This window comes from Lineus longissimus, chromosome 3 (genome assembly GCF_910592395.1).
Source record: "Lineus longissimus chromosome 3, tnLinLong1.2, whole genome shotgun sequence".
Classification (NCBI taxonomy): Eukaryota; Metazoa; Nemertea; class Pilidiophora; order Heteronemertea; family Lineidae; genus Lineus; species Lineus longissimus.
Window position 1 is genome coordinate 16,167,859 of NC_088310.1, and position 13,134 is coordinate 16,180,992.

At 39.8% G+C, this 13,134-nt stretch overlaps 1 protein-coding gene across 1 annotated transcript; it reads left to right on the top strand.

Annotated features, from left to right (window-relative positions):
- The first annotated feature begins 198 nt into the window (after nt 1–198).
- On the top strand, nt 199–11,986 carry LOC135484033 (regulator of microtubule dynamics protein 2-like). Its single transcript, XM_064765064.1, has 8 exons — nt 199–538; nt 1,277–1,463; nt 2,224–2,396; nt 3,011–3,086; nt 5,251–5,328; nt 6,383–6,535; nt 6,967–7,047; nt 7,917–11,986. The coding sequence occupies exons 1-8, from the start codon at nt 270–272 to the stop codon at nt 7,968–7,970; spliced, it is 1,071 nt and encodes a 356-aa protein (XP_064621134.1). The 5' UTR covers nt 199–269; the 3' UTR covers nt 7,971–11,986.
- The last annotated feature ends 1,148 nt before the right edge of the window (nt 11,987–13,134 follow it).

The window sequence follows — 13,134 nt, forward strand, 5'->3', positions numbered from 1 at the left end:
CCACATAAAATTAGAAGCAAAACTCGTAGTATCATTCCAAATCTAACTGATACGATATACACCAAATATAATATTTTTAACAGGAAAATATATACTTGTGTGATATGATGAGCAAATGCCATGTAACATTGATAAAGGTTTCAAAATTGTTTTTATAGTAAGCGACATGGTGCGGCGCTGCGGTCAAGGTCACAGAGATTCGTCAGCTTAAAAATACGTGAAATATCACGAATTTGTCTTCCCTGTTACAACTTTCTCCAACTGGGACAATGGGGTCTTTTTTCCGGGAACATTTTCCGTGGATCAGTGCTCTAAGTACCGGGATCATGATTGGAGCCAGTTCAACTACCATATACTTTCAACTAAGTAGAAATCTTGCCAGAGAAGTTCTTGAGTTGACAAGTGTTGTCAACTCGCTTCGAAAGGACATTGCAGAGCTCCGAGAAAAAGTTGCGAACAGGAAAAAAAAGACTGGGTATTGCTCTGTGCAGCCAAGTAGTGGTGACGACGATGATGAATTCGAAGAAGCTTATGGCGGGTAAAGGTCAAGAATAGTTCATTTCACTTTTCAGCTATCTCGACACTTCATGATCATGTCTTCAGCCACAATTACTTAATACAGCGTATAGGCCTAGTAGGCCTAGGCAGTCTATCTCACATTCGGAGTTGTATCACCACGTCGTGAGAATATGGTGTGTTATATTGCCACTTTTTAAAATATTTAAAATATAAAATAATAGGAATTAACATCATGACGTAAATGGCGATATAACGCAGTAGTGGCGATCTACAGTACCGTGCAACGGTAACATTGATTGTGCGATATCGTATCACTACGTCGTGAGAAGATTGTGCGTTTTATTGCCACTTGGAACTAACATCATGACGGAAATTGCAATTATAACGCACAACAATTACAATGATCCGTGGCGATACAATTACAATGTTGCACAACGTTTAAGTCTTTCCACAACACACAGAGGATATCATTCAGAATCTATGGCTGTTAGTGTTAGTTATTCTTATTGAACCCAGTGAGGACGCCCATCCATGCCGAAACAAAAAACGTGGCGGTTGGGATGTTGCTTTGAAACAAGCCATAGCTGGCTTGAACCAGTTTAGTTGATTGACATTGGCAGGAATACCAGATGTTTGCTGGATGGTTCAGCCACTATTCAGTTCTGTGAGTGACTACACATATCAAAATACAACGGAATCATATATATTTTTAGTTGGCTTAAGTTCATGTTTTAATCTTCTTGAATTCCATTTTCAGAAGTGATCTTGAAGGAATTGACACTGGACATGTGAGCGATGGCTACCTCACAGCTAATGAAGCATCTGACCGCGATGCAAGTCGCACCTCATTCAGTGACTTTTTTGCTAAAGCTGACAAGCTGTTGGATGGCAAAGATCCTGAGAAAGAACAAGCTTACAAACTGATTCATCAGAAGAGAGACTCTGTGAGTATGACAGGCTCTTCTGTTGTATAAATAACAGATCATGTGTGTTTCCATTTCCAAACATTATTTCATAGCCCTTTGATCACTGACATTCGACTTTGTTTGGTATTTGTGACTCTTCTTACTTTTTAGTACTGTATTGATATTCCCAGGGCTCTAGATAAACCCCGAAAAGTGTCTTTTGAAGCATGAAACTTCCATTTGAATTGAAACTGTTAACTTAAAAATCTATTGAAGGACTCCTGAGATTTTGTCAAGGCTTTAGTTTGACTCCCAAGTAAGAAAGTTTGGCTCAAGCTCTGAATTCCTTCTGAGCCCTGTTTTAATGCAATCATGAAGGCATAATCCTTTGGTGTAACTCATATCTCAGTGGATCTGATAGTTTCTTGTGCTTTCATGTGTCATGAATGATGAGACCGAACAGTTTTTCCCTCGGGGACTGTTTTAAAATGTGACATGAAATGTAAGTGCACGTACATTATATTATCACATCTGTTGTTGTTGATTATTTATTACATTGTACCTGTTACAGAAAAAATGTCGGACCTGCAAATCTTGAAATATGGATTCCATCAAGTGATTGGCTGATATTTATAAAAGACTAGTAAATGCTTTTACTTTAAACTTCATGTACATTTACACCAGCCATCTCTTTAGAAAACTGTAGTAAAAGCATTTACTAGTCTTTATAAATATTAGCCATGGTCTCGGTCAGTAGCCCTGTCCTTTTTTCTAATCACCTGTTTCTATTCAATTTCAGCTTTCTCGAGATCCTGAGTTTTTGTGGAGATATGCCAAGTCCACATACTTTCTGTCACAAATAGAAGATGGGCGAGGCAATCAAGAGAAGAAAAAAGATCTTGCTCACAAGGCCAAGGACATAGCTTTCTCTGCCCTTTTAATTACCGATCAAAATGCCAATGTCCATAAATGGTAAGAGACTTAATTCTAGAATTCCTCGACAATGTAAAGGAGTAATTGTGTGTTCAAAATACTGTAGAACCTCTCTATCAAGGACACCCACGGGACTGACAACTGCTGTCCTTAATAGAGAGGTGTCCTGATTAGAGAGGTCGAATTGAATGGAAACAACCTATTTGGGACCATAGCTAGTGTCCTTAATAGAGAGGTTGGTCTTAATAGAGAGGTGTCTGCTAAGGGAGGTTCAACTGTAGTATGTTTGATTTGAATTGACACTTGTCCCACAGGCCGGTTTTGTATCTTGGACCTACCTCTACATATAAGTACACCCCACATGTTGGTCGGGTACTGCCATCATTATCTTACTTCCTGAACATGCCCCAACACCTATGTTTATTGGTTTGATGTGTGCCACATGGGGAAGCATTGTTGCCTAGTTCAGTCCGACTCTGACCGGTTTCGCTCAAAAAAATCAGCAAGTTCGTACTTGTGCTCCACTGGTTTTTTTGGCCTTTGCTACCAAAATAGGTTTTTCCTGAAAGGGAACTTTGAATTGATCTCTGCAGTAGTTTTCAAGACAGGAAGATACAATTTTCCATTGAAGATTATTGTACAATTTCTTGCAGGTGTTCTATCACGCTGGGCAACCTCAGTGATTACAAAGCCACCAAGGATAAGATATCAGATGGATTTGAGTTTCGGGTGAGTGTGGAAGACATGCATTGTTCTTACCATAGTATCTTCCCTCCATTGCAGGTGTGCACTAACTTTAGGAAATCTCTATGATTATCAGAGTACACAAGATAAAATTTTAGATGGCATCCAATTTAGAGTGAGTACTTGATGGAACTGTCCAACAGCTGTTGTGAGGTCCCTATCGTGCATGAAACAACCTGCCTTATTCATTTCATTCTCATCTGTACATAATAACAAAAATATATATGGCTATATATTTTTTACAATAACCATGTCAAAGACGCTATTATTTCAAAAAATGCTTATTCTGCAACTAACAAATTTGTTGTGATATACATATATTGCATTTCTTCCTATTTATGTGTGTACACCTACCAACTGCTAGTACATGTGCACGTCAACCCCTTGCTTGCTTATTTCCAATAATTCTGGCAAATGAAAATATTTGCCTGACTCCAGCAACTTGATAAAACATAGTTATTATATGTATGAGCAAGGAGCCTCAAAGCATAGTGGTTAACACTGCTGGCTACTACACAATAGGGCCCTGGTTCAATCCCGGGGAGAACCCAGGATTGTACATCTAGATGAACCGGCCTGGTTTTCAAGGAACTAACATTCCTGGCTCTTCCCAGTCCTTCGAATGAGATGTAACACCGAGGTTCCTTGTATCTGGTGTCTACATGTAGATGTATGCCAGGGCAGGCAAAAGACCCCACCAAGTGGGAAACATAATTGCGTGTACTCTGCCTCTGGCCCAAGTCGGAGTCACTAAACCCAGTTGGTGCTTACCGTAGTGGCATGGTCTCTAGACAGGGTGCTGGAGAGGGGACAGAGAGAGGAGGCGGTGCAAAGTGTCACATGCGAGGGACCCGTAGATAGTTGGCCGAACACCTGAAAACAGGAGCCATGACACTGAGGGGACTGGTGGCGCTGATGGACTTGTTGGAGGGAAAAGGGCCAGTGAGTTTCCCAGAGCCTCCACTTCTCTGATGTCTACACACAACACAACACAACGGAGTGGCACGTAAAAACCCTCATCCTGCCTTGGATGAAGAATACTCCTTGGAGAATAACGCCTACAAGTACAGAGTGAACACTGAAGAAGAAGAGGAAGAAGAAGAAATATGTGCTTTTGGTTCAGCTGCATAAATTTGGAGTGTTTCCAGTTTTCTATTTTCTATTCTATCCCAGATCTTGTGTTTGGAGAACACTCTCTTGTCTTATCGCCTTTCAACCCAGCCAGGGCATAAGTCAGACACAACTCCTCTCAATTTCCTTCTTTCTTTGGCCACTTTTTCCAGGTCATTCAGCTCCTCAAGACTGACAAATGCTGTCCTTTATAAATAGAGAGGTGTTCTGATTAGAGAGGTCAAATTGAATGGTTGGAAACAACCAATTTGGGACCTGAACTAGTGTCCTTAATAGAGGTGTCCGTTAAGGGTGGTTCTAAAATCTGACAAAACCTGGTACTGTGGTAGCAGTTTGTCAACTCCATATGGAATGCTTCTCTTGTGGACTTGTCATTGAGAAGCTTCGTGTTGTATCTCACTCCTGCTTTTGCAGTGACTCTTGCACTTTGGTAGTTCTTCAGGTTGGGCTTGAGTTTTCCCTCGTTTGAGAAGAAGGCAGTAAAAGTTTCCAACTGGTGTTATATGCAGAGTTAGTCATATTAACGCATTTGTATCAGAAGTAATCGAGTACCAATACATTGGCTGTAATTTATTGGTAGTAGTTAGTGAATTGTGCGACATAGTAGTGAGGTTTCGCAACCGCCCGGTTAGGCCCTTCGAAGACGTTTATCTATTGTTCAGGTAAACTCACACAATAGATAAACGTCGTCGTAGGGCCTAAACGGGTGGTTGCGAAACCTCACTAGTGTCAGGCAACAAAACACAACTGTTAGAACACAATGGAACTATTAAAACGCTACTCCTTGACAAATTGTGGCTTAGTAACATGTAAGGTTTTTCTTATGGCAGAGAATTTTAGTTATTACAATTGTGAAAAGCAAGGGATGTAAGAAATTAGTAAAATAACAAAAAACTAAGTCACTTGACCACACTATCTTGTAGACTTTTCATCAAGTTTATATTCACATATTAGAATCAGAATATTGCTGTTTCCTTGATCTGACTATGTCTAATGCCAGTTCTACCTCTTGATTCAGACGCATATAGAGAAAGCTATTAGTCTCAATCCAAAGGATTCATCGTCCCAGTATCTGCTAGGAAGATGGTGTTATGGGGTAAGTTTATACAGGAAAGGAAACAATGTAAAGTGCTGATTATTGTCCATTTTGTAATATAGATTTAAACTGACTGTGAGTTTAACCAAGCATCATTGGGGTTGTTGACATTCTATTGCTCTCACCAATAGGTAGAATTCCCTCGACTCAATTGTCTGTGATGGGTTCCTCACAACCACGAGCATTATTGCCAGGAGTTTACATCTGTTCAATAGGATTCCAGCCCTGAAAATGAAATGACTCCCCTTAAGCCATGAGTGCAACGTGAAAGGCTGGGGAACACTTAAGGGTTGACCAGAGGCACCATCTTGGCTCAAACTTGAAATCATAAAGCAATTAGAACTCAGTCAGAGCAAAGTGAATGCCAATATCAAGGGCGGGAGTCTGTTCTTTGTTTTTCCAGAGAACAGCCTCCCACCCTTCACGCTAGCATTCACTTCATTTTGAATGAGTTCTAATTGCTGTAGGATTTCAAGTTTGAGCCAAGATGGTGCCTCTGGTCTACCCTTAATGAAAACGGAGCAAGACCTGCATCGCAAGTGACAGTGACAAAAGTGAACAAATTAATTCAAAATTGGCCGCGATTGTTTCCCCTACGACTGTGGCTATCATCTTCCTTTGGAAAAGGCAAAAGTTTGGCTTAGATTGCAAGCAAAAAGACCTGCGCAGAAAACCCGCACAATATCCTGTGTAAAGGCCGAGACCCAAACTTGTGTTGTTAATATTTTAATTAAAGGGGTACGCCGTTCGTAATTACTAGTGTTCCAGTTAAATAGAAATACACAAATACACAATGCCGTAGTGCAGTTATTGTGAATACAAATTTGTTTAGACTCGGTATTCATAGTATTTGTATATCAGTCTTCACAACGGCAATGTTAAAATTTATAGTTAGTACGTACATGTATTTCCGCAATTGGACCTTCTTAAATTCAATTACATAAAAAATTTACGAACGGCATAGGCCTTTAAGAAAGATTTCTCGAAGTAACTAGTGGGCAATGTTACTGGTGCTTGACCAATGCACTCTCCTCTTTTCTGCGATATTCTACAGGTGTACATGCTCAGTTGGATTGAAAGAAAAGTCGCTGCAACACTATTTGCTACTCCGCCATCTGCTACCATTGAAGAAGCATTGGAACATTTTCTTGAAGCTGAAAACTTGAATCCTGGCATGTGGAAAGAAAATATGCTGTATATTGCTAAGGTAAAAATGCATTTCAAAAATAGTTTGAAGCCAAATAGACAAATAATTTTCTCGTCTTTCCCTCCTGGATGAGCAGTGTTTGTCTTTCAGGCTTATTTCGACACACTGCGTAATCGCTTGTCATGAAAATCAACTTTCAGAATGAAAAACAACAACGCTCGAGATTTTCCCCGGAAGGTGTTTTTTGAAGCATTAAACTTGACCTAGGACCCTCAATTTTTAAAGTACTAACTTAAATACATGTTGCAGGACTCCAAAGATCTTCAAAACTTTGGTTTCACTCCTTATCAAGTGCAAGCCCTGAAATAATATTATTTCAGACAAAAATCTTGACTTTGCGAGTAAAAATCGCCTACAAAATTGCCTATTTAAAAATAGAAATACTTTCGAAACCCAGAAATTAATAACCGCAAATGTTCTTGTTGTTATAGTGCCATATAGAAAAGAGGCAATATCAGGATGCGGTTGAATGGATGGAGAAAGGCAGCAGACTAGCCATTAATGGTCAGGATGTAAGTACAGTGGATATATCACAAGAAATCCAATTCCTCCATGAGGAGGTTGCAGGCTATACACTGGCTGGTCGACCAGTAGCCACCTCCAGTGCCTAGTGAACTGTTCAACTCCCCAGATAGTGGAAAGGAAATTCCTTTAATCACGGCCAGCTTCAAGTGATGACCATTCATCCATCAGGGATTGAAAGCATTTTAAAATAATGAGGATTCCATCCCTGCTGAACGCATTTAGAGCTTTAAAAAGTTTTCTTGAAGGATGAATTCTTTAAGTGATCCTATCATTCTTTTGTTTCAGTTGTTTTTCAATTTGTGCAAAATGTTTCCTCAGTTGTTTGCAGTTTTCAGATTTGAATTGTTACTCTTGAGCAACTGAAACATAAGTTTAAAATGATGTCGAGCATCAAAATGGTTAATTAAACTTAACTTGAACCAACTCTGTTGATGCCTTGAAGGGTGACCGCACACATGGCAACTAGGGCCTGTCTCGCATCAAGTTACCAAGCCATCGTGCAGGTGCATCCATTTGATTAAAATAAGAAGTGTCAGCTCAGTTGAGCTGACACTTCTTTGTGTTGATTTTCATTTCATAGTAGATTAATTTCTGTGTTTGCTTCCCAAAAGTTATTGGTTTGATGCATGAGAATTAAAATTCCATAAGTTTATTGTTTTCGTGTTTGCCTAAAAAAGTGTAAAATTCATGAGAATAAAACAGTTGTGTACATTACCCTGTCTATTGACAGTACTGTGTTTCACCTTGCTCCACATAGACATTTCACAATACTGTTAAAAATAACAATCTTGAAGTAGTTCTTGATATTTTCCCAAAGAATAGCATGACTTTTACGATTTGATTTTCTGCTTTTTAGGACCGAGTTGCCCAGAAGGAGATAGACACACTATTAGTAAAATACCGGCAGTGATCGCAGATGTGAACAACAAATTCCAATCTAAATGATTGTACGTTGAGCTCACTCAAGCAGTACAGGCAGAATGATTCCGTGATAAGATGACTACTGCATGACAAGGCCTCGGGGCAATGCTGCTGGCCATGCTGGACTGCTCTCACGCACATGTTGTGACTGTCTGGAACTGAATTCTGCAGCTTTCTATAGAAAAAGTGCACTCAAACATGTTATTTTGTGCTGTGCCGGCAAAATTTCTTACTTCTGATATTTCTAGCATGCCCCATACAAAGCTTTTTTGTGAAAAATCCATCGAAGATTGCTGTAGAAAGTGTACATAGAATCTGTTCAGTATCACTACTTGCACTCAGTTGTATCCGAAACACTATCAAAATTGGGCTCAAATTAGTGAAATAGCATAAATTCTAGAATAGAAAATTCATGAGAAACACTGAAAATTATGGAAGAATCCGATATTTTGTCCTCTTCCCTCCAACATTTTGAGCGAAGTATGTAGTCCTCACTTTGTCATGCTGCCAGTTCTTATCTGGATGGCGATCAGCTGGCTGTTGCCCCGCAGGTACACATACACGATTGCATGAATAAATATCTCATGGTCTTCAGGTGTCTTAAATGTTCATGACAATACTACGATCAGTCCAGTAACTGTTTGTTTACAATAAGGCTTTTTGTATCTATGATGCCAATTGGAAACGCATGTTTTTTATTTCCAGATTGTACAATCTATTTCATAGTATAATCTATCCATTAAGTACCGGGCATTCCTGGTGGCCCTATAATCAATCTGTACCATACAAAGTGTTTCCAATTTATTGTTTCTAAGTTCTTCCTCCCATGGAATAACTTATACTTTAAGAGTAGAGCTGTGTGTGCATCGTTGAAAGAGCACTCAGTAGTAACGACACGAGTCTCATCCAGTAAGAACGACGGAGGTGTGAGAGGCAAGTGGTGATAGAGGTAGGAATTAAGCCATTTGCGGTACTGTGAATGCCCATGTAGTTCACTCATTATTGTTGTTTTGAAATGACAAATTTGCAAAAATTATGAAAATTATAAGCGCGCGCCTGTATGGCGTGCATCGTGACGGATACTGGATAATTTCTGCTGCTGAGGCACTGGATTCAAAATCAGCAAAGAAACAAGTCTTCTGTTATTGTTTTAAGTGTTTGTTATTTGTTTGTTAGTGTTTGGTGCACTCGCAGGAACTGAGGAGTGAGTGGAGGTCAGTATTATATGAAATTGGGCAAGTAGTGATTATATTAGTTTGTTGACTTTAATACTGTTTATAAATTCAATCTTTTCAAAACTTCGTTCTGTATCTGAAATGTGGTTTCTCTATGGTATCTTTTTGGTAACTTATTTCATATTCATATTATGAGTTACAAACGAGTGGAGGTGAATATCAGATGTGATCGCTTTCGATTTCCGGGTGTTCTCACATTTGGTAATATCGCCGATTTAGGAAATTACCAGAACTGACAAAGTACAGTAGAACCTCTCTATTAAGGACACCCTCGGGACTGGCAAGTGCTGTCCTTGATAGAGAGGTGTCCTGATTAGAGAGGTCAAATTGAATGGAAACACCCAATTTGGGACCAAATCTAGTGTCCTTCATAGAGAGGGTGTCCTTATGCAAGTATCAATGCGTATCTTTCCCCCCCTCCTCAAGGGTCGACAAGATTCGGCGCCGTTTCTCTGCCGAAGCTTGAGGTATTTTCTTCCTGGAATTGTCGTATTCTTGGCGATGAAGTGCGAGGTCGTTGTGATATTGCGCCGAAAGCTTAACGACAAGATTGGATCAGCCGTGTTTTGTTTGCCGTAATCTTGGCGAAGACCCGGCGGGGTCATCGTCGTAATCTTGCCGGATTGGGGATTCCCCCTTGCGCATGCGTGGTACGCAATTTTTCGACGCTGTCACGCTTTTCATGCAAACTCGCACAGTGCCGAAATTAAAATTCAATTTCAGATAGGAACGACATCAGCGCCTCTAGTGTCAAGATTGGCTTTTCATGCTGTTGTAGTGAACGCGTGTGTCGTGTGTTCTCGCATACTTTCGGGCATACTTTGCAGGTAATTTGTGTTTCATTTTCTTTGTATCATATCATCGTAAGATTTGGAGACCAAGGACTCGCTGAAGCCCTGAGGTTATCGATGTAATGGCCTAGATTTTTAGCCCCTGCGACCCTATCTCTGCTGTGCTGCTAGTACAGTGCCGAGTTGTGGTGGTCGAACATCTTTGGTGATTTCTGACCTAAAAAGGTGATAGCATGTCGAACATCTTAGGAAAAGGTGGTTAGGTGTCGAAATCTTTCCACATCATTGGATAATAGCAAGTGATAACCTGACGATTTTCCATAAGTGTCTAATGAACTCCTGCCGTAGCTTAGGTGAAGTGCATTGGGTATATTGTCGTAAAGGTGTCGAACCCTTGAGGAGGGGGGGAAAAGATACGCATTGATACTTGCATTAATAGAGGTGTTCGCTTAGGGAGGTTCTACTGTAGTTCAATTATTTCACAATCAATGACTATACATGAAGGACACTCCCCCTCAATTTTGAGACTTCACATCACGTCTTTGTGTAACTTATGACAGCTTTATCTCACATTCCGAAATATGTTCACCATAAACTGTATGTTTTTGTACGTTTTGTTCTTTTGCGCTGCGGAAATTGAAAATGTGGTTGGGGACATGTTTGCTCTCTTTCATCCACTGGCATTTCCTATTTCACAGAAACCATAGAAGCCAAAAGATTTCATTCCCTCTACAAATTATGTAATGTACATTTGTATAACAAATGCAAACAAAAATACACTGTACAGGTATATGTATTCAATTATGCGAATGCACTTATAAAAAAAAATTCCAGTGCCTTTCTCCTAAATATTGGCACATGCACTGAAAATTTTACTGCTCACTTACCTCACCTCGAAGTACATAATGGCCTTTCATCGTCGTATTCTATATTTGAATATATTCTCCGCAAGAGACATCAATCGGAATCATTTGGAATATGATGTAGTGCTGATGGCCTATGGCCAACTTTGAAATCAGTACAACAAAACTTAATTTAGTGTATGTTTATTAACATCAGAATAATCAATTCAAAGGAACTAAATAGCAATGGATGTGCAGTTTATTGCATGTGGTGCACTGAATATCTTCATTGTGCATTTTTTATCATACATTTGGTCATAAGAGCACTTGTGTATGTATATTCTCGAGACTCGCCGATCTATCTAAGACAGTTTCTGGACATGCAAGCCAAGCCCCCTTAGATATCATGCGCATCGTTGTAAGATGTCATTCAACATTGTTTAATCGAGATGGACAATGGGCGGGCGAGACCAGTTTATCTAATTGTTATGTCATTCGCCTTTGCATCAATTTCATTTAATTGTGAGGGTTCAGAATGGGATGCCCATAAGGATTTCACTTTGTTTTCAATGGGATTTCTTTTATTGAAGATTCGTTGCCAATAGTCCTAGGCTAACAGATAGGGAAATCAATCGACCAAATCATTTACCAATGATAAAAGTATAGTGATTAGGGAACAAGTGATCAGTTCATTCTCAGAGCCAACCACTGTCCAACAACTTACCACAATCTGAAGACCATGAAGTGCGAGCCAATCGGTATGAAGGAACCGTAATCTGTTCAATGCTTTAATGCTGGGGGCGGTCATGCCTAAAATTAATGAACCGGTCTTGGATCAGTGAGACTAGAGTATGCGCGGCTCAGTATTTGATGTGATGCTCCCACTTTCGGATCAAAGTTAAGAATAGATAAGAGTTGTCTCCTGTAATCGTGATGTTATGAACTGAACAATTTAAGCTCAGATATTCCAAGTAAATTTGTTGTTATTTTTTTGGCAATCATAAATTAATTCTTCAAAACAAATCATGGACACTGGGCCAATATTGTGCTGTTTGTATTGCAACTGTCAGGAATAGGAGACAACTCTTGTATTACGCTTGGAAGTACAAGTATTGAATCAGTTTTAGGATTTCACTTTGTTACATGTAAATAAAAATATGTTTACTGTAAAATATTTACGATTTCTTAGTTCCTTGATCATTTTCACTTTGTATTGACAGAGATAGCTAGTGCGCATGTGTGGCCTGCTTGCATCTATCTCTGTACTCTGAAGCCATCCAAATACTTCTTATATTTTTAAGGACCCTTTACAACCTTAAAAGCAATGGGGCTAGCATTTCATCCTCCAACAACCCACTTTAGACCCTCAGAGAAAAAGAATTGACTACATACAGAGTGTGAAGTGGGTCAGCGTGAGTGAATTTAAGTATTGGTGGTGACATATGGGAGAAATCTGATGACTTTGGTAGAGATGTGATCATTGGTAGATATTAGATCATTGCCTTGAGTAAATTAAAGACAAGTATTGATGGCTTTGGGTGGAGGTGGTATCATGGGCCAGGTAAAATGAAGTTAATGTGAATGTCTTTATGTAGAGATTAGATTATGGGCCCAAAAAGTATTGTGAAGACAAGTGTGGATAGCTTGGGTTGAGATGGGATGAAGGGTCACAGTAAACTAAAGCCTATTAAGAACAGGATGGGTAGAAATACAATCATTGGCCTGTGTCACGAGGAGGAAAGGTGGTGATGTATCACTACTGTGATCATGTGCCATGACTAAAGGGAAGACGCGTGGCAATTGCTTTGGTAGAGAAAGGATGATGGGCTGTCACTTAAGGGAAGACAAGTGGTGATGTCTTTACTATGATGTGATCATGTGGAGTCACAAAAGGAAAGACAGGTAGTGACGTCTTTACCATGATGTGATCATGGGCAATTAGTAGAGGGAAGACAGCTGGTGATGTCTTTAATATGAGGTGATGGTCCGTCACTAGAGGGAAAACCAGTGGTGACGTCTTGACTATGATGTGATCATAAACAGCCACTTGAGGAGGACAAGTGGCGACGTCTTTACTATGGTGTGATAATGGGAAGTCACTACAGGGAAGACCAGTGATGACATCTTTACTATGATGTGATGATGGGTAGTCACAAGAGGGAAGACCAGTGATGACATCTTTACTATGATGTGATGATGGGCAGTCACAAGAGGGAAGACCAGTGATGACATCTTTATTGTGATGTGATGATGGATAGTCGCAAGAGGGAGGACAAGTGGTGACA

Coding starts and splice junctions, on each gene's coding strand:
- LOC135484033 (XM_064765064.1), top strand. CDS start 270: ATGGGGTCTTTTTTCCGGGAACATTTTCCGTGGATCAGTGCTCTAAGT. Junction 2,397..3,010: donor AATGCCAATGTCCATAAATG/GTAAGAGACTTA, acceptor AATTTCTTGCAG/GTGTTCTATCACGCTGGGCA. Junction 5,329..6,382: donor TAGGAAGATGGTGTTATGGG/GTAAGTTTATAC, acceptor GATATTCTACAG/GTGTACATGCTCAGTTGGAT.